At 45.2% G+C, this 27308-nt stretch overlaps 1 protein-coding gene and 1 pseudogene across 1 annotated transcript; both read left to right on the top strand.

Moving 5' to 3' along the window:
• The first annotated feature begins 22 nt into the window (after positions 1-22).
• Positions 23-8358, top strand: LOC121556858 (microfibril-associated glycoprotein 4-like). Its single transcript, XM_045218547.1, has 3 exons — positions 23-113; positions 267-458; positions 8167-8358. The coding sequence occupies exons 1-3, from the start codon at positions 108-110 to the stop codon at positions 8320-8322; spliced, it is 354 nt and encodes a 117-aa protein (XP_045074482.1). The 5' UTR covers positions 23-107; the 3' UTR covers positions 8323-8358.
• Positions 8359-11236: 2878 nt separating this feature from the next.
• On the top strand, positions 11237-25334 carry LOC121564202 (annotated as a pseudogene).
• The last annotated feature ends 1974 nt before the right edge of the window (positions 25335-27308 follow it).

The following is a 27308-nucleotide window of genomic DNA, read 5'->3' as shown; positions in this document are numbered from 1 at the left end:
ACCCACCCCTTCTAAAAAAGTACACAAAAGGATGGATGAGTCACAATCACATTATTTGCTTGTCCGGCTGAAAACCAACTGGAAAAATACTTTTTACCATTCCAACAATGCAGGTAAGTTGTAGGCATCATTTTACATCTGCATCATTTTACCACTTACAGACTGTTATATGTAACCAGATCTATTTCCATATTTTGAGCAGTAATTGTACGTTTCACACATAGAATGTAAATGAATAAGGCGCTCTGTGGTTTCCCATGTTTCAGGCCCTGAAGTTCCTCCACGTGCTGCTGTCAGTAGCAGTTCACTCTAAGGTACTGATGTTCCAGCCTCTGGACTGCGCTGACGTCTACAACAACGGTTCTAAGACCAGTGGTGTCTACAGGATCTACCCTGCTGGACCCAACTCTCCTCGATACGTCTACTGTGATATGGACACTGACGGAGGGAAATGGACTGTGAGTAGGCTACCTAGTAGGAAACGGTTTTAACAGAGTACATAACAGCGTTCAGATATTGAGGGTTTGGGCAACACCTTCAGAATAACAAATATTACAACTAATATTATGGCTGAACTCGAATGTGCTGGTTGATAAAATAACTGTATTTATGGGAAAGATGTTTGAAAAGGGTATTTTTGTTTTTAAATGATATTGTAAATTGGAATGGTAGAGTTGTGTCTTTCATGGAGTTATCAGAATCGCATGGGAAGGTCTGCTCAATCCAAGATAACAACCAATTGATTACAGCATTACCCCAAACATGGAGGAGGCTGGTGGCAGCGGGAGGAGGTAGGGAACTGGTCTGTCTGCCCAATATAAAGGATCAAGGGAGGAGGTAGGGAACTGGTCTGTCTGCCCAATATAAAGGATCAAGGGAGGAGGTAGGGAACTGGTCTGTCTGCCCCAATATAAAGGATCAAGGGAGGAGGTAGGGAACTGGTCTGTCTGCCCAATATAAAGGATCAAGGGAGGAGGTAGGGAACTGGTCTGTCTGCCCAATATAAAGGATCAAGGGAGGAGGTAGGGAACTGGTCTGTCTGCCCCAATATAAAGGATCAAGGGAGGAGGTAGGGAACTGGTCTGTCTGCCCAATATAAAGGATCAAGGGAGGAGGTAGGGAACTGGTCTGTCTGCCCAATATAAAGGATCAAGGGAGGAGGTAGGGAACTGGTCTGTCTGCCCAGTATAAAGGATCAAGGGAGGAGGTAGGGAACTGGTCTGTCTGCCCAATATAAAGGATCAAGGGAGGAGATAGAGAACTGGTCTGTCTGCCCAATATAAAGGATCAAGGGAGGAGGTAGGGAACTGGTCTATCTGCCCAGTATAAAGGATCAAGGGAGGAGGTAGGGAACTGGTCTGTCTGCCCAATATAAAGGATCAAGGGAGGAGGTAGGGAACTGGTCTGTCTGCCCAGTATAAAGGATCAAGGGAGGAGGTAGGGAACTGGTCTGTCTGCCCAATATAAAGGATCAAGGGAGGAGGTAGGGAACTGGTCTGTCTGCCCAATATAAAGGATCAAGGGAGGAGGTAGGGAACTGGTCTGTCTGCCCAATATAAAGGATCAAGGGAGGAGGTAGGGAACTGGTCTGTCTGCCCAGTATAAAGGATCAAACTGGCGGAGGAACAAAAATAGCATAAATAGGAAGGTATACCAGTTTCATTTGAGGACCAGGATGTTGACAGCTGTGCCATACAGATTGCAAAATATGATATACCGATTCCATGGTACAGGGTGTATGAGTTGATATATAAAACGACGCAAGATTCAAGACTTCGTGCTTTTCAGCTAAAATTATTATATAGAATTCTTGCCACCAACAAAATGTTGAATTTTTGGGGCATACAATCATCGAAGCTCTGCAGATTTTGTTGTGAGGATACAGAATCAATAGACCATTTATTTTGGTATTGCCCTCAGGTAGCCTGGTTCTGGTCTCAGGTTCAGGAATGGCTGAAAATGCATAACATTGATCTAAAATTGACCCTAGAAATAGGACTGTTGGGAGATCTGGAGAGACCGGGTCAATCAACTACTAAAACTACAACTACACTCTTAGTAAAAAGTATTTATCTTCAACTCACAATCTGTGGATTCTATTCGATTAGATATATTGAAATTGTATGTTAAACATCACAGCATAGTTGAAAGATATACAGTGAGGGAAAAAAGTATTTGATCCCCTGCTGATTTTGTACGTTTGCCCACTGACATAGACATGATCAGTCTATCATTTTAATGGTAGGTTTATTTGAACAGTGAGAGACAGAATAACAACAAAAAAATCCAGAAAAACGCATGTCAAAAATGTTATAAATTGATTTGCATTTTAATGAGGGAAATAAGTATTTGACCCCTCTGCAAAACATGACTTAGTACTTGGTGGCAAAACCCTTGTTGGCAATCACAGAGGTCAGACGTTTCTTGTAGTTGGCCACCAGGTTTGCACACATCTCAGGAGGGATTTTGTTCCACTCCTCTTTGCAGATCTTCTCCAAGTCATTAAGGTTTCGAGGCTGACGTTTGGCAACTCGAACCTTCAGCTCCCTCCACAGATTCTCTATGGGATTAAGGTCTGGAGACTGGCTAGGCCACTCCAGGATCTTTAATGTGCCTCTTCTTGAGCTACTCCTTTGTTGCCTTGGCCGTGTGTTTTGGGTCATTGTCATGCTGGAATACCCATCCACGACCCATTTTCAATGCCCTGGCTGAGGGAAGGAGGTTCTCACCCAAGATTTGACGGTACATGGCCCCGTCCATCGTCCCTTTGATGGTGTGAAGTTGTCCTGTCCCCTTAGCAGAAAAACACCCCCAAAGCATAATGTTTCCACCTCCATGTTTGACGGTGGGGATGGTGTTCTTGGGGTCATAGGCAGCATTCCTCCTCCTCCTCCAAACACGGCGAGTTGAGATGATGCCAAAGAGATCGATTTTGGTCTCATCTGACCACAACACTTTCACCCAGTTCTTGATAGAGGAATTATGATTATGACTAAAATTGTTCACCCCCGATACTGTGATGACTGTGTGAACTGTGTTAGGGTTATCATTATAAACCCACTAACAGAGAGGGGGGGAGTTAGAAACTGCTGAGACAAACATTCCAGGATGAAGGGGACTTAGAAACTGGTTAAAGGCCTCCTAAAGGTGGGCGGCGCAAAGTGTGTTTTGGCGGGAGAGCTCTCCATGATTAAATACTACAGATCATTCTTGCTGGTTGTGGACCTTTGTTTAATTCATGATTAAAACCAGAGCCTTACACCCTCTGGGAATTATTCAAAGCATTAAGTTTAATTAGAGAAATAAATTCTCGTGACAAATGGTCCTTCGAGCCGGATCTCAAAATACGTCTTTGTCGTTCCCACAGGTGAACTAAAGGAGAAGGTGACCCACTCTATCTAACCAGGTGACTGGTGTGGATCCAGTCCCTAAAGAAGAAAGACTGGAAGCAGGCCTGTTGGGAAGGGCCCTATCAGGTTATATTGGTCACTGCCTTTGCCATTAGAATAGCAGAGAGAGCAACCTGGGGCCATGTTACCCACTGCAAGAGGGTAAGACCACATACAAGCACCACTGAACACACGCAGAGTTAGAGAGAAGAACTCGACCAATAGGGTCTGGGGATCACCTCTGTTAATGAAGATCTCCTACCCCGACCTATCATCACTGTAGTGTGTTCTCAGGGTGTGAGTATGGGGTGGTACCAAGCAGAAAGACTGAGGGCAGGAGAGGGTTGGTGGTTTTTGGGAATATGGATAACCTGAGCTGCATCATAGTCTCGGCAATGGTCCTGATATGTCAAGATCCACCACCACACCTACGCTATGCCCTTACCATTGTTAAGAAGTCAAAGAGAAGAGAAGCGACCCGACATACTGACCGTCAAGGACGAGTGGCCTACAAAATGGGAGTCAGAGAAGGGCAGACTGTAGGATTCAAAATAAGGGTTAGGGACGTAGCCAACGGGTGGGGTACATGTCAACAAGCAATTTGGGATTATAAAATCCCATAATATTCGTGTTCGAGCCCCACGGCGGATTGTTCCTAGACTCAAGTGTTTAAACACACTTGGGGACGGGGATATGGGACCGGTCGGGACTGAACATCCAGATAGGGGGTAAAGAGAAACAAAGACATCACCAATTATCAATTGGAGATAGTAGTAATGTGACTGATTTAAGTTCGGAAGCACAGGAGAGAATTCTGAACCTCACAGCCCCTGTAACCGATGTGTGGTGGGCGTGTGCCAGTAAAGGCAGTATAAGGCAGAGAATACCAAAGGGGTGGCTAGGTACCTGCGCCCTGGTTCTACTGATTCAGCTAGTTAGAACTAGTCACCAGGAACCAAGGAAAGGGTTAAACTGATGTAGGAGGAGTTTTAAGAAGAAGGAGAATAGCCCTATTTAGATGGATGCGATTGGGATACCAAGGGGGGTATCGGATGGATACCGAGCTATGAAACAAGTAGGGGAAGGGTTTACTACCACGTTCTTTTGGTGGGTGACAAACAAAAATGTGGACCATAAACGATTTATTGGCCAGACTAGGGATGCAGTAAAGGGGATCTCTGAACAATTATCCGCCACCTCGCTCATGACTTGGAAAAATAGGTTGGCTCTAGATCAGGCAGAAAGGGGCGGTGTCTATAGAATGGTGGCCGTTGTAGCACATTTATCCCTAACAACACCGCACCGGATGGGACAGTCACCAGAGCTCTAGCAGGATTGACTGCTCTAAGTGAAGAATGGGCTGAGAACTCAGGGAGTTAATACATCTTTGATAGGGTGGTTTGATGAAATGTTTGGTAAATGGAAAAAGATAGCAGCCACCATCTTGGGGGGCAGCCACCGCAATTGGATGCAATTGCTTGGTATTATGTGGTTGTTGTTGTCTTGTTCCCTGTGTCCGAGGGTTGGTGAGTAAGGCGTTGGAGAAATGCAGTGTCTCAACCGATGGTGAGATATGGACGGAATCCGGACTCTGACCAGTGGAATGTGAAAAACGATCCTCCAGGCTTGGTGGATGACGAGGACTTTGACCCTGAAAGACCGCAATTGGATGAAACGTTTATTAGTTCTGATGTATGAAGGTCAGATTGATCATGCTTGTAAATACATTTATCCTGAGGGTGTAACAATTTAGTCAAAGGGTGAATTGATAGAGGAATTATGATTATGACTAAAATTGTTCACCCCGATACTGATGATGACTGTGAGAACTGTGTTAGGGTTATCATTGTAAACCCACTAACAGAGGGGGGGAGTTAGAAACTGCTGAGACAAACATTCCAGGATGAAGGGGACTTAGAAACTGGTTACAGGGTGCCTAAAGATGGGCGGAGCAAAGTTCCTTTGTGTGAAGGGGTATTAAAGGCGATGTGTGTGTGTGTGTTTTGGCGGGAGAGCTCTCCATGATTAAATACTACAGATCATTCTTGCTGGTTCTGGACCTTTGTTTAATTCATGATTAAAACCAGAGCCTTACACCCTCTGGGAATTATTCAAAGCATTGAGTTTAATTAGAGATAGAAATTCTCGTGACAGTTCTCCTCTGAATCGTTCAGATGTTCATTGGCAAACTTCAGACGGGCCTGTATATGTGCTTTCTTGAGCAGGGGGACCTTGCGGGCGCTGCAGGATTTCAGTCCTACACGGCGTAGTGTGTTACCAATTGTTTTCTTGGTGACTATGGTCCCAGCTGCCTTGAGATCATTAACAAGATCCTCCCGTGTAGTTCTGGGCTGATTCCTCACCGTTCTCATGATCATTGCAACTCCACGAGGTGAGATTTTGCATGGAGCCCCAGGCCGAGGGAGATTGACAGAGCTTTTGTGTTTCTTCCATTTGCGAATAAATCGCACCAAATGTTGTCACCTTCTCACCAAGCTGCTTGGCGATGGACTTGTAGCCCATTCCAGCCTTGTGTAGGTCTACAATCTTGTCCCTGACATCCTTGGAGAGCTCTTTGGTCTTGGCCATGGTGGAGAGTTTGGAATCTGATTGACTGATTGCTTCTGTGGACAGGTGTCATTTATACAGGTAACAAACTGAGATTAGGAGCACTCCCTTTAAGAGTGTGCTCCTAATCTCAGCTCGTTACCTTTATAAAAGACACCTGGGAGCCAGAAATCTTTCTGATTGAGAGGGGGTCAAATACTTATTTCCCTCATTAAAATGCAAATCAATTTATAACATTTTTGACATGCTTTTTTTTTCTGGATTTTGTTGTTGTTATTCTGTCTCTCACTGTTCAAATAAACCTACCATTAAAATTATAGACTGATCATTTCTTTGTCAGTGGGCAAACGTACAAAATCAGCAGGGGATCAAATAATTTTTTCCATCACTGTATGGTGCCATCCTAGTCAGCCTCAACACCTTCAGACCATACTAGTCAGCCTCAACACCATACTAGTCAGCCTCAACACCATCACACCATACTAGTCAGCCTCAACACCATCCTAGTCAGCCTCAACACCATCACACCATACTAGTCAGCCTCAACACCATCACACCATACTAGTCAACCTCAACACCATCACACCATACTAGTCAGCCTCAACACCATCCTAGTCAGCCTCAACACCATCACACCATACTAGTCAGCCTCAACACCATCACACCATACTAGTCAGCCTCAACACCATACTAGTCAGCCTCAACACCATCCTAGTCAGCCTCAACACCATCACACCATACTAGTCAGCCTCAACACCATCATAGTCAGCCTCAACACCATACTAGTCAGCCTCAACACCATACTAGTCAGCCTCAACACCATACTAGTCAGCCTCAACACCATACTAGTCAGCCTCAACACCATACTAGTCAGCCTCAACACCATCACACCATACTAGTCAGCCTCAACACCATCACACCATACTAGTCAGCCTCAACACCATTCAGCTCAACACCATCCTAGTCAGCCTCAACACCATCCTAGTAGACACCATCCTAGTCAGCCTCAACACCATCACACCATACTAGTCAGCCTCAACACCTACACATACTAGTCAGCCTCAACACCATCACACCATACTAGTCAGCCTCAACACCATACTAGCATCACACCATACTAGTCAGCCTCAACACCATACTAGTCAGCTCACACCATACTAGTCAGCCTCAACACCATTATCCTCACACCATACTAGTCAGCCTCAACACCATACTAGTCAGCCTCAACACCATCACTAGTCAGCCTCAACACCATTATCACACCATACTAGTCAGCCTCAACACCATAGCAGTCACACCATACTAGTCAGCCTCAACACCATCACACCATACTAGTCAACCTCAACACCATCACACCATACTAGTCAACCTCAACACCATCACACCATACTAGTCAGCCTCAACACCATCCCCCACACCATACTAGTCAGCCTCAACACCATACATCACACCATACTAGTCAGCCTCAACACCATATCGTCCGCCAACACCATACTAGTCAGCCTCAACACCATCACACCATACTAGTCAGCCTCAACACCATCACACCATACTAGTCAGCCTCAACACCATACTAGTCAGCCTCAACACCATCACACCATACTAGTCAGCCTCAACACCATACTAGTCAGCCTCAACACCATCACACCATACTAGTCAGCCTCAACACCATCACACCATACTAGTCAGCCTCAACACCATCACACCATACTAGTCAGCCTCAACACCATCACACCATACTAGTCAGCCTCAACACCATACTAGTCAACCTCAACACCATACTAGTCAGCCTCAACACCTTCACACCATACTAGTCAACCTCAACACCATACTAGTCAGCCTCAACACCATACTAGTCAGCCTCAACACCATCACACCATACTAGTCAACCTCAATACCATACTAGTCAGCCTCAACACCATACTAGTCAACCTCAACACCATACTAGTCAACCTCAACACCATACTAGTCAACCTCAACACCATCCTAGTCAGCCTCAACACCATACTAGTCAGCATCAACAAATACACTGATCTTGTTGAAGTATTTTAATACAACAGTATTCTGCCAGATGAGGTCTAATCAACCGTATTTTAATACAACAGTATTCTGCCAGATGAGAGGTCTGATCTTTTTCCTCTCCTTCACCCGCCTCCCTCTCCTTCTCTCCCTCCCTCTCCTTCACCCGCCTCCCTCTCCCTCCTTCTAGGTGTTCCAGAGGAGGATGGATGGAACAGTGAACTTCTACAGAGGATGGGACCAGTACAAGAACGGCTTTGGACATGCAGCGGGAGAGTACTGGCTGGGTAAGGACTTATTTAAAAAGCCTTTTCAAGGACAGATCACCAATGGAAAACCTGGATAATATAATGAATAATTGGTAATTAACTGACTTCTCTATAGTGAGGTTGTTGTGACAGTCAGTAGATAGGCAGGTCGATCACAACAAGACCATGGTGGTCTACCAAAAACATTTAGTTGGTGTGTAAAACCAGTGAGTCTAGAAATGCAACCTCCCACACTACCCCAAAGCAGTAAAAATACACACTATTATGACCCCTCTATAGAAAGATTGAAGGTCCCCCGTTATCAGTTTTTTTTTAATGAATGGAAGTATATATGGAGACTGTTTAGTGCCAAAAATAAGGGGTTAAATACATGTTAAAATAACAAAAAAACATTTATAATCTCTCAGATATAGGACAGGGGGGACTATTCAATGTGTTTGTATGGGCTAATAGCAGTAAAGACTATCTGTTGTTCCATGTAGTGAATCTGTTATTCAATGTGTTTGTATGGGCTAATAGCAGTAAGGCCAAATTAATTTTTTCATCAATACATTTTTTACGTACATTAACAGTCGAAATTTTGTAGAATAATAGTGAAGACATCAAAACTATGAAATAACACATATGGAATCATGTAGTAACCAAAAAAGTGTAAAACAAATCAAGATATACTTTATATTTGAGATTCTTCAAATAGCCACCCTTTGCCTTGATGACACCAAAATTGGTTCTGTGAAAGTTCCCAGAACATAATGTTCCCAAAACACAAAAACTGTCCAGTCGTGCTGATAATTATAGAACGTTCGTATAAAACATTTACCTGATGTTGCAAGAACGTTCCAAGATCACATTTAATCTGTTCTTTAAAAAGGTTCCCATAATGTTTCATTAGGATTGTGGGAACAGTCTTGTGAGAACATTGTGGGGACATCACAAAAGATATGTTCCCAAAACACAAAAAACTGTCCAGTTGTGCTGATTATTACAATACTCTAGATTGTAAAAACATTTGCCTGATGTTGCAAGAACATTCCCAGAACAAATGTTTTTATATTCTTTAAAAGATCCTAAAACATTGACTGTCCACGGGTCCATTCGGAATGGGTCTCCGGTTTGTTTACATTAATTTATGCATATCGGGTCGGTTGGGAAAGCCACGGATCCCTTTCGGAGGACCTCTAGTACACAGTATGAAGTTTCAGTAAGTAGTAGTCAAGACATATTTCGGACACTGCCTTTGTACTAGTCTAAAGAGAGTTTGTGAAGGAAAAGTCATTGCGTTGCAAGATGGCCGCTCCAACGCCACCGCTACTTCTGGGCTAGTCACTAAAGGCTACTACCATCACCACCATCACCATCATCACCATCACCACCACCACCACCATCACTACCCCACTAATATTTATAACACAGTGTCACGATCGTCTTGAGAAGAAGCGGGCCAAGGCGCAGCGTGATATGCGTACATAATATTTATTAAATGTACAACACAACGAACAAAACAACAAACGATACGAAACGTGAAGTCCTACGGTTACACAAACCAAACGGAACAAGATACCACACCAAAACAATGCCAAACGGCTACCTAAGTATGGCTCCCAATCAGAGACAACGAGCTACAGCCGTCTCTGATTGGGAACCACCCTGGCCAACATAGAAATACCAAACTAGAACACAAAACAATGAAAACTCACACCCTGGCTCAACATACAAGAGTCCCCAGAGCCAGGGCGTGACACACAGTCACTACTCTTCATTGGTTCCACCCTCCATCACTCGGTCGCGTCACGCCATTGTTGTGAACATTCTAAATATGCCTCAGCCATACTGATTCCCAGAAGTCAAGCGGTAGTACCCAGTCATTCTGAACGGTGGCTAATGACAAATTATAAAATTAGAATATAGTGGCCTGGAAACAGGTTCCTACATTATGATGCAAATAATTAGTAGGAAACAACTTTGCCATCATTATGATGTCGTCCGAATTACTTTTAGACGGATGGCAATGTTGCCATTAGCTAGTAAAGTTCGTAAAGAAATACCTAGCATTCCTAACGTTAGCTAGCTAAAATCTGGTGCTCTTCCCTTTTATCTTAACTAGCTAGCTAAAGTTATACTGTGGTCCTTGTGGTCCTTAGTTGTGGTCGTCTGTAGCTCAATTGATAGAGCACGGCGCTTGTAACACCAGGGTAGTGGGTTCGATTCCCGGGACCACCCATAAGTAGAAATGTATGCACACATGACTGTAAGTCGCTTTGGATAAAAGCATCTGCTAAATGGCATATTATATTATATATAATATTATACTACAGCTAAAAGTCAATCTGATGACATCACAACGACGACAGAAGGTTGTCCTACTAATTATTTGCCTCCTTTAGAAATGGCATTGTGTTTCCAAAGCCACTATTTTCATCAGCACCAATTGACAATACATTGAGTAGAAGGTTCAGTCAGGAGTGTCTTATTTCCAGTCGGAAGTCACACCGTTCAAAACAATATTGTGACGAAACGTGCAACCCATTAACACTAGCCTCAAATTTGTCAACCCTCTAACAAATTTAAACCTCTAAACTTCTTCCACTAACATAACAATCCTTCTGGACAGCTGAAGCATATCGCCATTTTTTCTTCAATAAAAGAATACAGTTTCTAGCTGCATTTTAGAAACGTCTGTCCCACATGGGAGGTGACGCAGGGTTTTGGTTCCGGGTTTCCAAGATGAGGCGCTACGGATCACAGATCTGGTATTTCTATGCATTATTCGATTAAGTGGTTTAAAGTAAAACAACATGTGACAATTTACTAACAAAATATGAACAGAAAGGTAGAGTACATGTAACGTCGAGACAACTAAGGCTATATGGATAAAATAAAAACACTGTTTAAAAAGACAGAAAGTCCAGGGAATTACAAAAGTGGAACTGCCCGTATTGTGAAATCGTGTTTGCTCCCCTGATAAATATTAGCCAATCATGATCCACCCACCCCTTCTAAAAAAGTACACAAAGGATGGATGAGTCACAATCACATTATTTGCTTGTCCGGCTGAAAACCAACTGGAAAAATACTTTTTACCATTCCAACAATGCAGGTAAGTTGTAGGCATCATTTTACATCTGCATCATTTTACCACTTACAGACTGTTACAGTGGGGGAAAAAAGTATTTAGTCAGCCACCAATTGTGCAAGTTCTCCCACTTAAAAAGATGAGAGAGGCCTGTAATTTTCATCATAGGTACACGTCAACTATGACAGACAAATTAAGCATTTTTTTTCCAGAAAATCACATTGTAGGATTTGTTATGAATTTATTTGCAAATTATGGTGGAAAATAAGTATTTGGTCACCTACAAACAAGCAAGATTTCTGGCTCTCACAGACCTGTAACTTCTTCTTTAAAAGGCTCCTCTGTCCTCCACTCGTTACCTGTATTAATGGCACCTGTTTGAACTTGTTATCAGTACAAAAGACACCTGTCCACAACCTCAAACAGTCACACTCCAAACTCCACTATGGCCAAGACCAAAGAGCTGTCAAAGGACACCAGAAACAAAATTGTAGACCTGCACCAGGCTGGGAAGACTGAATCTGCAATAGGTAAGCAGCTTGGTTTGAAGAAATCAACTGTGGGAGCAGTCATCCCCCCTCTTCAAAGGGGGTGACACTCTAGATCCAAACTGCTACAGACCTATATCCATCCTGCCCTGCCTTTCGAAAGTATTCGAAAGCCAAGTTAAAAAACAGATCATCGACCATTTCGAATACCACCGTACCTTCTCCGCTATGCAATCCGGTTTCCGAGCTGGTCACGGGTGCACTTCAGCCACGCTCAAGGTCCTAAACGATATTATAACCACGATTGATAATAGACAGTACTGTGCAGCCGTCTTCATCGACCTGGCCAAGGCTTTCGACTCTGTCAACCACCGCATTCTTATTGGCAGACTAAATAGCCTTGGTTTCTCAAATGACTGCCTCGCCTGGTTCACCAACTACTTCTCAGATAGAGTTCAGTGTGTCAAATCGGAGGGCCTGTTGTCTGGACCTATGGCAGTCTCTATGGGGTGCCACAGGGTTCAATTCTTGGGCCGACACTTTTCTCCGTGTATATCAATGATGTCGCTCTTGCTGCTGGTGACTCTCAGATCCACCTCTACGCAGACGACACCATTTTGTATACATCTGGCCCTTCATTGGACACTGTGTTAACAAACCTCCAAACGAGCTTCAATGCCATACAACAATCCTTCAGTAGCCTTCAACTGCTCTTAAACACTAGTAAAACTAAATGCATGCTTTTCAATCGAACGCTGCTAGCACCCGCCCACCCGACTAGAATCACCACTCTCGACGGGTCTGACCTAGAGTATGTGGACAACTACAAATATCTAGGTGTCTGGTTAGACTGTAAACTCAACTTCCAGACTCACATAAAGAATCTCCAATCCAAAGTTAAATCTAGAATCGGCTTCCTATTTCGCAACAAAGCCTCCTTCACTCATGCTGCCAAACATGCCCTCGTAAAACTGACTATCCTACCGATCCTTGACTTCGAGCGATGTCATTTACAAAATAGCCTCCAACACTCTACTCAGCAAATTGGATGTAGTCTATCACAGTGCCATCCGTTTTGTCTCCAAAGCCCCATACACTACCCACCACTGTGACCTGTACGCTCTTGTTGGCTGGTCCTCACTACATGTCCGTCGTCAAACCCACTGGCTCCAGGCCATCTATAAATCACTGCTAGGCAAATCCCCGCCTTATCTTAGCTCATTGGTCACCATAGCAGCACCCACCCGTAGTCTGCGCTCCAGCAGGTATATCTCACTGGTCATTCCCAAAGCCAACACCTCCTTTGGCCGCCATTCCTTCCAGTTCTCTGTTGCCAATGACTGGAACGAATTGCAAAAATCTCTGAAGCTGGAGACTCTTATCTCCCTCAATAACTTTAAGCATCAGTTGTCAGAGCACCTTACCGATCACTGCACCTGTACACAGCCCATCTGAAATTAGCCCACCCAACTACCTCATCCCTATATTGTTATTTATTTTGCTCTTTTGCACCCCAGTATCTCTATTTGCACATAATCTCTTGCACATCTAGCATTCCAGTGTTAATACTATTGTAATTATTCTGCACTATAGCCTATTTATTGCCTTACCTCCATAACTTGCTACATTTGCACACACTGTATATATATTTTCTGTTGTATTTCTGACTTTATGTTTTTTTTTACCCCATATGTAACTCTGTGTTGTTTTTATTGCACTACTTTGCTTTATCTTGGCCAGGTCGCAGTTGTAAATGAGAACCTGTTCTCAACTGGCTTATCTGGTTAAATAAAGGTGAAATAATTTTTTTTTAAAAAATTAGGAAATGGAAGACATACAAGACCACTGATAATCTCCCTCGATCTGGGGCTCCACGCAAGATCTCACCCCGTGGGGTCAAAATGTTCACAAGAACGGTGAGCAAAAATCCCAGAACCACACGGGGGGACCTAGTGAATGACCTGCAGAGAGCTGGGACCAAAGTAACAAAGCCTACCATCAGTAACACACGACACCGCCAGGGACTCAAATCCTGCAGTGCCAGACGTGTCCCCCTGCTTAAGCCAGTACATGTCCAGGCCCGTCTGAAGTTTGCTAGAGTGCATTTGGATGATCCAGAAGAGGATTGGGAGAATGTCAGATGGTCAGATGAAACCAAAATATAACTTTTTGGTAAAAACTCAACTCGTCGTGTTTGGAGGACAAAGAATGCTGAGTTGCATCCAAAGAACACCATACATACTGTGAAGCATGGGGGTGGAAACATCATGCTTTGGGGCTGTTTTTCTGCAAAGGGACCAGGACGACTGATCCGTGTAAAGGAAAGAATGAATGGGGCCATGTATCGTGAGATTTTGAGTGAAAATCTCCTTCCATCAGCAAGGGCATTGAAGATGAAACGTGGCTGGGTCTTTCAGCATGACAATGATCCCAAACACACCGCCCGGGCAACGAAGGAGTGGCTTCGTAAGAAGCATTTCAAGGTCCTGGAGTGGCCTAGCCAGTCTCCAGATCTCAACCCCCATAGAAAATCTTTGGAGGGAGTTGAAAGTCTGTGTTGCCCAGCGACAGCCCCAAAACATCACTGCTCTACAGGAGATCTGCATGGAGGAATGGGCGCAACAGCAACAGCAAATACCAGCAACAGTGTGTGAAAACCTTGTGAAGACTTAAAGAAAACGTTTGACCTGTGTCATTGCCAACAAAGGGTATATAACAAAGTATTGAGAAACTTTTGTTATTGACCAAATACTTATTTTCCACCATAATTTGCAAATAAATTCATAAAAAATCCTACAATGTGATTTTCTGGATTTTATTTTCTAATTTTGTCTGTCATAGTTGACGTGTACCTATGATGAAAATTACAGGCCTCTCTCATCTTTTTAAGTGGGAGAACTTGCACAATTGGTGGCTGACTAAATACTTTTTTCCCCCACTGTATATGTAACCAGATCTATTTCCATATTTTGAGCAGTAATTGTAAGTTTCACACATAGAATGACAAGCAGAATGTTAATTGAACAGGCGCTCTGTGGTTTCCCATGTTTCAGGCCCTGAAGTTCCTCCACGTGCTGCTGTCAGTAGCAGTTCACTCTAAGGTACTGATGTTCCAGCCTCTGGACTGCGCTGACGTCTACAACAACGGTTCTAAGACCAGTGGTGTCTACAGGATCTACCCTGCTGGACCCAACTCTCCTCGATACGTCTACTGTGATATGGACACTGACGGAGGGAAATGGACTGTGAGTAGGCTACCTAGTAGGAAACGGTTTTAACAGAGTACATAACAGCGTTCAGATAGAGGGTTTGGGCAACACCTTCAGAATAACAAATATTACAACTAATATTATGGCTGAACTCGAATGTGCTGGTTGATAAAATAACTGTATTTATGGGAAAGATGTTTGAAAAGGGTATTTTTGTTTTTAAATGATATTGTAAATTTGAATGGTAGAGTTGTGCCTTTCATGGAGTTATCAGAATCGCATGGGAAGGTCTGCTCAATCCAAGATAACAACCAATTGATTACAGCATTACCCCAAACATGGAGGAGGCTGGTGGCAGCGGGAGGAGGCAGGGAACTGGTCTGTCTGCCCAATATAAAGGATCAAGGGAGGAGGTAGGGAACTGGTCTGTCTGCCCAGTATAAAGGATCAAGGGAGGAGGTAGGGAACTGGTCTGTCTGCCCAGTATAAAGGATCAAGGGAGGAGGCAGGGAACTGGTCTGTCTGCCCAATATAAAGGATCAAGGGAGGAGGTAGGGAACTGGTCTGTCAGCCCAATATAAAGGATCAAGGGAGGAGGTAGGGAACTGGTCTGTCTGCCCAATATAAAGGATCAAGGGAGGAGGTAGGGAACTGGTCTGTCTGCCCAATATAAAGGATCAAGGGAGGAGGTAGGGAACTGGTCTGTCTGCCCAATATAAAGGATCAAGGGAGGAGGTAGGGAACTGGTCTGTCTGCCCAATATAAAGGATCAAGGGAGGAGGTAGGGAACTGGTCTGTCTGCCCAGTGTATAAAGGACCAATATAAAGGATCAAAGGGGGAGGTAGGGAACTGGTCTGTCAACTAATATAAAAGATCATAGGAGGTAGGAAGCTGAATCTGTCTGCCCAGCTATAAAGGATCAAGGGAGGAGGTAGGGAACTGGTCTGTCTGCCCAGTATAAAGGATCAAGGGAGGAGGTAGGGAACTGGTCTGTCTGCCCAGTATAAAGGATCAAGGGAGGAGGTAGGGAACTGGTCTGTCTGCCCAATATAAAGGATCAAGGGAGGAGGTAGGGAACTGGTCTGTCTGCCCAATATAAAGGATCAAACTGGCAGAGGAATAAACATAGCATGAATAGGAAAGTATAGCAGTTTCATTTGAGGACCAGGATGTTGACAGCTGTGTGCCATGCAGATTGCAAAATAGTTGGGAAGAGATTTTTGATATACCGATTCCATGGTATATAGAATTCTTGCCACCAACAAAATGTTGAACATTTGGGGCATACATCGCAGCTCTGCAGATTGTGTTGTGAGGATACAGAATCAATAGACCATTTATTTTGGTATTGCCCTCAGTTAGCCTGGTTCTGGTCTCAGGTACAGGAATGGCTGAAAATGCATAACATTCATCTAAAATTGACCCTAGAAATAGGACTGTTGGGAGATCTGGAGAGACCGGGTCAATCAACTACTAATATACTAACACTCTTAGTAAAAAGTATTTATCTTCAACTCACAATCTGTGGATTCTATTCGATTAGATATATTGAAATTGTATGTTAAACATCACAGCATAGTTGAAAGACATATGGTGCCATCCTAGTCAGCCTCAACACCTTCAGACCATCCTGGTCAGCCTCAACACCTTCAGACCATCCTAGTCAGCCTCAACACCTTCAGACCATCCTAGTCAGCCTCAACACCTTCAGACCATCCTAGTCAGCCTCAACACCTTCAGACCATCCTAGTCAGCCTCAACACCTTCCGACCATACCTAGTCAGCCTCAACACCAACACCATACTAGTCAGCCTCAACACCTTCAACCATCTAAATCAGCCTCAACACCTTCAGACCATACTAGTCCAGCCTCAACACCTTCAAGACCACTACACTAGGTCAGGCCTCAACACCTTCCCACACCATACCTAGTCAGCCTCAACCTGCTTCAACCATCCTAGTCAGCCTCAACACCTTCGACCATCTGTTCATGCCTCAACACCCATCACCATCCCTATTCGCCTCAACACCATCCCAACCTTCCAGACCATACTAGTCCAGCCTCAACACCTTTCATACTAAGTCAGCCAGTCAACACCTACTACAAGGCCTCAACACCTTCAGACCATCTGAATCATGGCCTCCCAACACCTTCAGACCATCCTGAGTCAGCCTCAACACCTTCAACACTCATACTACTTTAACAGCGCTTCTCAACACCATCAGACCATCCTAGTCAGCCTCAACACCTTCAGACCATCCTAGTCAGCCTCAACACCTTCCACTATTCAACCTCAACACCTTCTGCCCAACCATACTAGTCCAGCCTCAACACATTCACCCATCCTAGTCGCCTCAACACCTTCAGACCTACATGGTTCAGCCTCAACGACCTTCCGTGACCACTTACTAGTCAGCCTCAACACCTTCACAACATACTTTCCGGGTCAGCCTGGCCACCTTCAGACCATACTGAACAGCCCCTAACACCTTCAGATCCATACTAGCTGCTCAGCCTCTAACACCTTCACACCATACTATTGCCTCAACACCAAAGATCAGCCAAATTTCTAACACTTAAGACCACAATTAGTCAGCCCAACACCTTCTGCACGATACTAGTCAGCCTCAAGAACTTCTTGCACTATACTAGCCAGCCTAACACCGCCAGACTATACTAGTCAGCCTCAAATAACGAACACCATACTAGTCAGCCCCCAACACCATACTATTTTACCTCAAGACTTCCAGACCATACTAGCTAGCCTCTGTTGACTCCCCAGAAATTACCTGGCCAGCCTCAACACCTTCTGTAGACCATACCAGGCTGGGGCCCCCACACCTTCAGACCATACTTAGTCAGCCCCAAACCCCTTCACACCATACTAGTCAAATCAACACTATACTCATTGTAAACCAACACCTTCAGACCAAAATAGTCAGCCTCAACACCTTTCAGACCATACCTACTTTGGGGCCTCAACACCATACTATTGTGGGCCTGCAACACCTCAAGTGACCATAATTAGCTAGGCCCCACCAATACACCATACTAAAGGTCAGCCTCTAACACACCATCACACCAAAAAACAGCTGTCTTCACACCTTCTGAGAAAATTGAAAATGGTCAGCTCCCCAACACCTTCAGACCATACTAGTCAGCCTCTAACACCTTCAGACCATACTAGCCTGGGGCCTCAACACTTTCAGATCAATTCGAGTCAGCTTCAACACTTAACAATTATACTAATAATTTACAACAATTCATACTAGCTAACCTCAACACCGCCAGATCATACTGGCCAGCCTTCAACACCATACTAGTCAGCCCTGACCTCTAGACCATCTAGTCAGCCTCAACACCTTCAGACCATCCTGGTCAGCCTCAACACCTTCAGACCATCCTAGTCAGCCTCAACACCTTCAGACCATCCTAGTCAGCCTCAACACCTTCAGACCATCCTAGTCAGCCTCAACACCTTCAGCCCATCCTAGTCAGTCTCAACACCTTCAGACCATACTAGTCAGCCTCAACACCTTCAGACCATACTAGTCAGCCTCAACACCTTCAGACCATACAAGTCTGATCAACCGTATTTTAATACAACAGTATTCTGCCAGATAATAGGTCTGATCAATCGTTGCTACTGAATTCTCCTGAGTCAGTACTTGACGACATGGCCTAGTTGATTACAATGTTTCCTCTCCTTCACCCGCCTCCCTCTCCTTCTCTCCCTCCCTCTCCTTCTCTCCCTCCCTCTCCTTCTCTCCCTCCCTCTCCTTCTCTCCCTCCCTCTCCTTCTCTCCCTCCCTCTCCTTCTCTCCCTCCCTCTCCTTCACCCGCCTCCCTCTCCTTCTCTCCCTCCCTCTCCTTCTCTCCCTCCCTCTCCTTCTCTCCCTCCCTCTCCTTCTCTCCCTCCCTCTCCTTCTCTCCCTCCCTCTCCTTCACCCGCCTCCCTCCCCATCTCTCCCTCCCTCTCCTTCACCCGCCTCCCTCTCCTTCTCTCCCTCCCTCTCCCTCCTTCTAGGTGTTCCAGAGGAGGATGGATGGAACAGTGAACTTCTACAGAGGATGGGACCAGTACAAGAACGGCTTTGGACATGCAGCGGGAGAGTACTGGCTGGGTAAGGACTTATTTAAAAAGCCTTTTCAAGGACAGATCACCAATGGAAAACCTGGATAATATAATGAATAATTGGTAGTTAACTGAATTCTCTATAGTGAGGTTGTTGTGACAGTCAGTAGATAGGCAAGTCGATCACAACAAGACCATTGTGGTCTACCAAAAACATTTAGTTGGTGTGTAAAACCAGTGAGTCTAGAAATGCAACCTCCCACACTACCCCAAAGCAGTAAAACAATAAATAGCTTTTTGACATCTCTTTCTGTGCTGACAGAATTCATGACTTTTTGCATGATAAAAACAGAGAGCCCTCAAACTCAACTCTTGAGCGATGCCAGCGCCACTGCATTTTTTCCATGATTCCCCTTTAACCAGGGACTGATTTAGACCTGGGACACCAGGTGGGTGATTCCCCCTTTAACCAGGGACTGATTTAGACCTGGGACACCAGGTGGGTGATTCCCCCTTTAACCAGGGACTGATTTAGACCTGGGACACCAGGTGGGTGATTCCCCTTTAACCAGGGACTGATTTAGACCTGGGACACCAGGTGGGTGATTCCCCCTTTAACCAGGGACTGATTTAGACCTGGGACACCAGGTGGGTGATTCCCCCTTTAACCAGGGACTGATTTAGACCTGGGACACCAGGTGGGTGATTCCCCCTTTAACCAGGGACTGATTTAGACCTGGGACACCAGGTGGGTGACTCCCCCTTTAACCAGGGACTGATTTAGACCTGGGACACCAGGTGGGTGATTCCCCTTTAACCAGGGACTGGTTTAGACCTGGGACACCAGGTGGGTGATTCCCCTTTAACCAGGGACTGATTTAGACATCAAATCAAATCAAATCAAATTTTATTGGTCACATGCGCCGAATACAACAGGTGCAGACATTACAGTGAAATGCTTACTTACAGCCCTTAACCAACAGTGCATTTATTTTAAACAAAAAAGTAAGAATAAAACAACAAAAAAGTGTTGAGAAAAAAAGAGCAGAAGTAAAAATAAAGTGACAGTAGGGAGGCTATATATACAATAGAATAAAGTGACAGTAGGGAGGCTATATATACAGGGGGTACCTTGCATAGTCAATGATGCGGGGGCACCGGCTAGTTGAGGTAGTTGAGGTAATATGTACATGTGGGTAGAGTTAAAGTGACTATGCATAAATACTTAACAGAGTAGCAGCAGCGTAAAAAGTATGGGGGGGCAGTGCAAATAGTCCGGGTAGCCATGATTAGCTGTTCAGGAGTCTTATGGCTTGGGGGTAGAAGCTGTTGAGAAGTCTTTTGGACCTAGACTTGGCACTCCGGTACCGCTTGCCGTGCGGTAGCAGAGAGAACAGTCTATGACTAGGGTGACTGGAGTCTTTGACAATTTTGAGGGCCTTCCTCTGACACCGCCTGGTATAGAGGTCCTGGATGGCAGGGAGCTTTGCCCCTGTGATGTACTGGGCCGTACGCACTACCCTCTGTAGTGCCTTGCGGTCAGAGGCCAAGCAGTTGCCATACCAGGCGGTGATGCAACCAGTCAGGATGCTCTCGATGGTGCAGCTGTAGAATTTTTTGAGGATCTGAGGACCCATGCCAAATCTTTTTAGTCTCCTGAGGGGGAATAGGCTTTGTCGTGCCCTCTTCACGACTGTCTTGGTGTGTTTGGACCATGATAGTTCGTTGGTGATGTGGACACCAAGGAACTTGAAGCTCTCAACCTGTTCCACTACAGCCCCGTCGATGAGAATGGGGGCGTGCTCAGTCCTCTTTTTTTTCCTGTAGTCCACAATCATCTCCTTTGTCTTGGTCACGTTGAGGGAGAGGTTGTTGTCCTGGCACCACACGGCCAGATCTCTGACCTCCTCCCTATAGGCTGTCTCATCGTTGTCGGTGATCAGGCCTACCACTGTTGTGTCGTCGGCAAACTTAATGATGGTGTTGGAGTCGTGCCTGGCCATGCAGTCATGGGTGAACAGAGAGTACAGGAGGGGACTGAGCACGCACCCCTGAGGGGCCCCCGTGTTGAGGATCAGTGTGGCAGATGTGTTGTTACCTACCCTTACCACCTGGGGGCGGCCCGTCAGGAAGTCCAGGATCCAGTTGCAGAGGGAGGTGTTTAGTCCCAGGATCCTTAGCTTAGTGATGAGCTTTGAGGGCACTATGGTGTTGAATGCTGAGCTGTAGTCAACGAATAGCATTCTCACGTAGGTGTTCCTCTTGTCCAGGTGGGAAAGGGCAGTGTGGAGTGCGATAGAGATTGCATCATCTGTGGATCTGTTGGGGCGGTATGCAAATTGGAGTGGGTCTAGGGTTTCTGGGATTATGCTGTTGATGTGAGCCATGACCAGTCTTTCAAAGCACTTCATGGCTACAGACGTCAGTGCTACGGGTCGGTAGTCATTTAGGCAGGTTATCTTAGAGTTCTTGGGCACGGGGACTATGGTGGTCTGCTTGAAACATGTTGGTATTACAGACTCAGTCAGGGACATGTTGAAAATGTCAGTGAAGACACTTGCCAGTTGGTCAGCACATGCTCGGAGTACACGTCCTGGTAATCCGTCTGGCCCTGCGGCCTTGTGAATGTTGACCTGCTTAAAAGTCTTACTCACATCGGCTACGGAGAGCGTGATCACATAGTCGTCCGGAACAGCTGGTGCTCTCATGCCTGCTTCAGTGTTGCTTGCCTCGAGCGAGCATAGAAGTGGTTTAGCCTCGTCTGGTAGGCTTGTGTCACTGGGCAGCTCGCGGCTGTGCTTCCCTTTGTAGTCTGTAATAGTTTTCAAGCCCTGCCACATCCGACGAGCGTCAGAGCCAGTGTAGTATGATTCAATCTTAGACCTGTATTGACTCTTTGCCTGTTTGATGGTTCGTCGGAGGTCATAGCGGGATTTCTTATAAGCGTCCGGGTTAGAGTCCCGTTCCTTGAAAGCGGCAGCTCTACCCTTTAGCTCAGTGCGGATGTTTCCTGTAATCCATGGCTTCTGGTTGGGGTATGTACGTACGGTCACTGTGGGGACGACATCATCGATGCACTTATTGATGAAGCCAGTGACTGATGTGGTGTACTCCTCAATGCTGTCTGAAGAATCCCGGAACATGTTCCAGTCTGTGCTAGCAAAACAGTCCTGTAGCTTAGCATCTGCGTCATCTGACCACTTTTTTATTAGCCGAATCACTGGTGCTTCCTGCTTCAGTTTTTGCTTATAAGCAGGAATCAGGAGGATAGAGTTATGGTCAGATTTGCCAAATAGAGGGCGAGGGAGAGCTTTGTATGCGTCTCTGTGTGTGGAGTAAAGGTGGTCTAGAGTTTTTTCCCCTCTGGTTGCACATTTAACATGCTGGTAGAAATTAGGTAGAACGGATTTAAGTTTCCCTGCATTAAAGTCCCCTGCTACTAGGAGCGCTGCATCTGGATGAGCGTTTTCCTGTTGATTAATGGCCTTGTACAACTCATTCAGTGCAATCTTAATGCCAGCATTGGTTTGTGGTGGTAAATAGACAGCTATGAAAAATATAGATGAAAACTCTCTTGGTAAATAGTGTGGTCTACAGCTTATCATAAGATACTCTACCTCAGGCGAGCAAAACCTTGAGACTTCCTTAGTATTTGATTTTGTGCACCAGCTGTTGTTTACAAATATACAGAGACCGCCACCCCTCGTCTTACCCGAGTCTGCCGTTCTGTCCTGCCGATGTAGCGTATAGCCTGCTAGCTGAATGTTATCATTGTCGTCGTTCAGCCACGACTCCGTGAAACATAAGATATTACAGTTTTTAATGTCCCGTTGGTAGGATAACCGTAATCTTAAATCGTCCATTTTATTCTCCAAAGCTTGAACGTTGGCTAATAGGATTGATGGGAGAGGCAGTTTACTCGTTCGCCGTCGTATCCTTACAAGGCACCCGGATCTGCGCCCACGATATCTCCGTCTCTTCCTCACGCGAATGACGGGGATCTGGGCCTTGTCGGGAGTCTGTAGAATATCCTTCGCGAACGCCTCGTTGAAGAAAAAGTGTTCGTCCAACGCGAGGTGAGTAATCGCTGTCCTGATATCCAGAAGCTCTCTTTGGTTATAAGAGACGATGGCAGAAACATTATGTACAAAATAAATTACAAATAACGCGGAAAAACACACATAATAGTACAATTGGTTAGAGGGCTGTAAAACGGCAGCCATCTTCTTCCGGCGCTGGGACACCAGGTGGGTGATTCCCCTTTAACCAGGGACTGATTTATACCTGGGACACCAGGTGGGTGATTCCCCTTTAACCAGGGACTGATTTAGACCTGGGACACCAGGTGGGTGATTCCCCTTTAACCAGGGACTGATTTAGACCTGGGACACCAGGTGGGTGATTCCCCTTTAACCAGGGACTGATTTAGACCTGGGACACCAGGTGGGTGATTCCCCTTTAACCAGGGACTGATTTAGACCTGGGACACCAGGTGGGTGATTCCCCTTTAACCAGGGACTGATTTAGACCTGGGACACCAGGTGGGTGATTCCCCTTTAACCAGGGACTGATTTAGACCTGGGACACCAGGTGGGTGCAATTAATGACCAGGTAGAAGAGAAAACCAGCAGGCTCCGGACCTGGTAGGGTAAGAGTTGAATACCTCTGGTGGTCCTCTGTAGCTCAGCTGGTAGAGCATGGCGCTTGTAACGCCAGGGTAGTGGGTTCGATCCCCGGGACCACCCATACACAAAAATGTATGTACGCATGACTGTAAAGCGCTTTGGATAAAAGCGTCTGCTAAATGGCATATTATTATTTATTATTATTAGTAGTAGGGTAAGAGTTGAATACCCCTGGTATAGTAACCAGCAGGCTCTGGACCTGGTAGGGTAACAGTTGAATACCCCTGGTATAGTGACCAGCAGGCTCTGGACCTGGTAGGGTAAGAGTTGAATACCCCTGGTATAGTAACCAGCAGGCTCTGGACCTGGTAGGGTAACAGTTGAATACCCCTGGTATAGTAACCAGCAGGCTCTGGACCTGGTAGGGTAAGAGTTGAATACCCCTGGTATAGTAACCAGCAGGCTCTGGACCTGGTAGGGTAACAGTTGAATACCCCTGGTATAGTAACCAGCAGGCTCTGGACCTGGTAGGGTAACAGTTGAATACCCCTGGTATAGTAACCAGCAGGCTCTGGACCTGGTAGGGTTTGAGTTGAATACCCCCTGGTATAGTAACCAGCAGGCTCTGGACCTGGTAGGGTAAGAGTTGAATACCCCTGGTATAGTAACCAGCAGCCTCTGGACCTGGTAGGGTAAGAGTTGAATACCCCTGGTATAGTAACCAGCAGGCTCTGGACCTGGTAGGGTAAGAGTTGAATACCTCTGTTCTAGAGGTTCACCTGGTCTGTTGGATGCAGGTCTGGACACCATCTACCTCCTGACCCTGAAGAAGGCGATGAGTTGAGGGTGGACATGGAGGACTTCGGACAACAGAAAGCCTTCGCTTTCTACTCCTCCTTCGCCATCTCTCCCGAAGTCACCCGACCCTGAACTGGACGGCTACAAGCTCCACGTTACTGGCTTTAAAGACGGAGGTGCAGGTGAGAGCAGTTCAACTTCATTAGAGAGCAACATCTGGGGGTGTGGTCATTAGTCGAGAGTTCAGCTGGGTCCCTTCATTCGGTTCTGTTTGGTTCCTAGTGAATACACCCCTGGGCCCGTACTCATAAATAGTCTTAGAGCTGATCTAGGACCAGTTTATTTTAGATCATGATGAATAGTATTACATGGAAAGGACGGGGGGGGGGACCTGGTCCTAGATCACATTGAGAATGGCACACACCCTATTCCCTATATAGTACAGAACGTTTGACCAGGGGCTCTGGGCAGTAGCCTTTATGGTGAATAGGTTACTTAACATCTGACCTGTGTTTCCTGCTCGAACCCAGGGATTCTCTCACCTATCACAGTGGTATGAAGTTCTCCACCTTCGACCGAGACCAGGACACTACTGAAACCAACTGCGCAGTTGCCGCAGTAGGAGGGTATTGGTTCAACGAGTGTTACTACTCAAACCCCAACGGTCTTTATACATGGGGATTCAACTCACAGATGGGAGTCAACTGGAGGGCATGGAAGACCTTCTACTCTGTGAAAGCCATATCCATGAAGATCAGGCCTGTGAACCTGTGAAGGGCCTTCACAGAGTCCTTTGGTTAAACATGGTTGTTTGATCTGCAGCCCAATTCGAAATGGATTAAAGATTTATTTTTCCCCCTCACCCATCTACACACAATACCCCATAATGACAAAGTGAAAACATGTTTTTAGAAATGTTAGCAAATGTATTGAAAATGAAATACAGAAATATCTGATTTAAAACTGAACAAAATATACAAACGCAACATGTAAAGTGTTGGTCCCATGTTTCATGAGCTGAAATGAAAGATCCCAGAAATTTTCCATACGCACAAAAAAGCTTCTCAAATGTTGTGCACAAATTTCTTTACATCCCTGTTAGTGAGCATTTCTCCTTTGCCAAGATAATCCATCCACCTGACAGGTGTGGCATATCAAGAAGCTGATTAAACAGCATGATCATTACACAGGTGCACCTTGTGCTGGGGACAATAAAAAGGTCACTCTAAAATGTGCAGTTTTGTCACACAACACAATGCCACAGATGTCTCAAGTTTTGAGGGGAGCGCGCAATTGGCATGCTGACTGCAGGAATGTCCATCAGAGCTGTTGCCAGAGAATTGAATGTTAATTTCTCTACCATAAGCCACCTCCAAAGTCATTTTAGAGAATTTGGCAGTACGTCCAACCGGCCTCACAACCACAGACCACGTGTATGGTGTTGAGTGGGCTAGCGGTCGGCTGATGTCAAAGTTGTGAACAGACTGCCTCATGGTGGTGGTGGGGTTATGGTACGGGCAGGCATAAGCTACGAACAACGAACACAATTGCATTTTATCGATGGCAATTTGAATACACAAAAGATACCGTGGCGAGATCCTGAAATCCATAGATTAGGGCCTAATTTATTTATTTCAATTGACACATTTTCCTTAAATTAACTGTAACTCAGTCAAATCTTTGAAGTTGTGGCATGTTGCATTTATATTTTTGTTCAGTATACATAAGTATTAACATCCCTGAGTCAATACATGTTAGAATCACCTTTGGCAGCGATTACAGCCTTGAGTCTTTTGGGGTCTCGAAGAGCTTTCCACACCTGGATTGTACAATATTTGCCCATTATTCTTTTTTTAAGCTCTGTCAAGTTGGTTGTTGATCATTGCTAGACAGCCATTTTCAGATCTTGCCATTGATTTTCAAGCAGATTTAAGTCAAAACTGTAACTCGGCCACTCGGGAACATTCAATGTCTTCTTGGTAAGCAACTCCAGTGTAGATTTGGCCTTGTGTTATAGGTTATTGTCCTGCTGAAAAGTGAATTTGTCTCCCAGTGGACAGCAGACCAGGTTTTCCTCTAGGATTGCTTGTGCTTAGCTCTATTTCATTTCTTTTTATCCTAAAAAACTCCCCGGTCCTTGCCGATGACAAGCATACCCATAACATGATACAGCCACCACCATGCTTGAAAATATGAAGAGTGATACATTTTTTTTACAGTTTAGTCATTTAGCAGACGCTCTTATCCAGAGCGACTTACAGTTAGTGAGTGCATACATTTTTTCATACTGGCCCCCCGTGGGAAACGAACCCACAACCCTGCCGTTGCAAGCGCCATGCTCTACCAACTGAGCTACACGGGGCCGTGATACTCAGTGATGTGTTGTGTTGGATTTGTCCCAAACATAACGCTTTGTATTCAGGACATTTCCTTGCAGTTTTACTTCAGTCCCTTGTTGCAAACAGGATGCATGTTTTAGAATATTTTTTTATTCTGTACAGGCTTCCTTCTTTTCACTCTTGTCAATTAGGTTAGTATTGTGGAGTAACTACAATGTTGTTGATCCATCCTCAGTTTTCTCCTATCACAGGCATCCAACTCTGTAACTTTTTTAAAAAGTCACCATTGGCCTCATGGTGAAAACTCTGATATGTGCCCTACTTTAAAAGGTATTGGAAAACCTCCATTGCCTTTGTGGCTGAATCTGTGTTAGAAATTTACTGCGGGGTACAGAGATGAGGTAGTCGTTCAAAAATCATGTTAAACACTATTATTGCACACAGAGTCCATGCA

The sequence above is a fragment of the Coregonus clupeaformis genome, unplaced genomic scaffold (assembly GCF_020615455.1).
Source record: "Coregonus clupeaformis isolate EN_2021a unplaced genomic scaffold, ASM2061545v1 scaf1659, whole genome shotgun sequence".
In the NCBI taxonomy this organism is placed as follows: domain Eukaryota; kingdom Metazoa; phylum Chordata; class Actinopteri; order Salmoniformes; family Salmonidae; genus Coregonus; species Coregonus clupeaformis.
Note: the sequence above shows the minus strand (reverse complement) of the source record. Positions and strands in the feature narration are given on the sequence as shown.

Bases quoted from the DNA above. Each gene is read 5' to 3' on its own strand.
- LOC121556858 (XM_045218547.1), top strand. The intron at 459-8,166 runs GTGAGTAGGCTA...CCCTCCTTCTAG, and splicing joins CTGACGGAGGGAAATGGACT to GTGTTCCAGAGGAGGATGGA.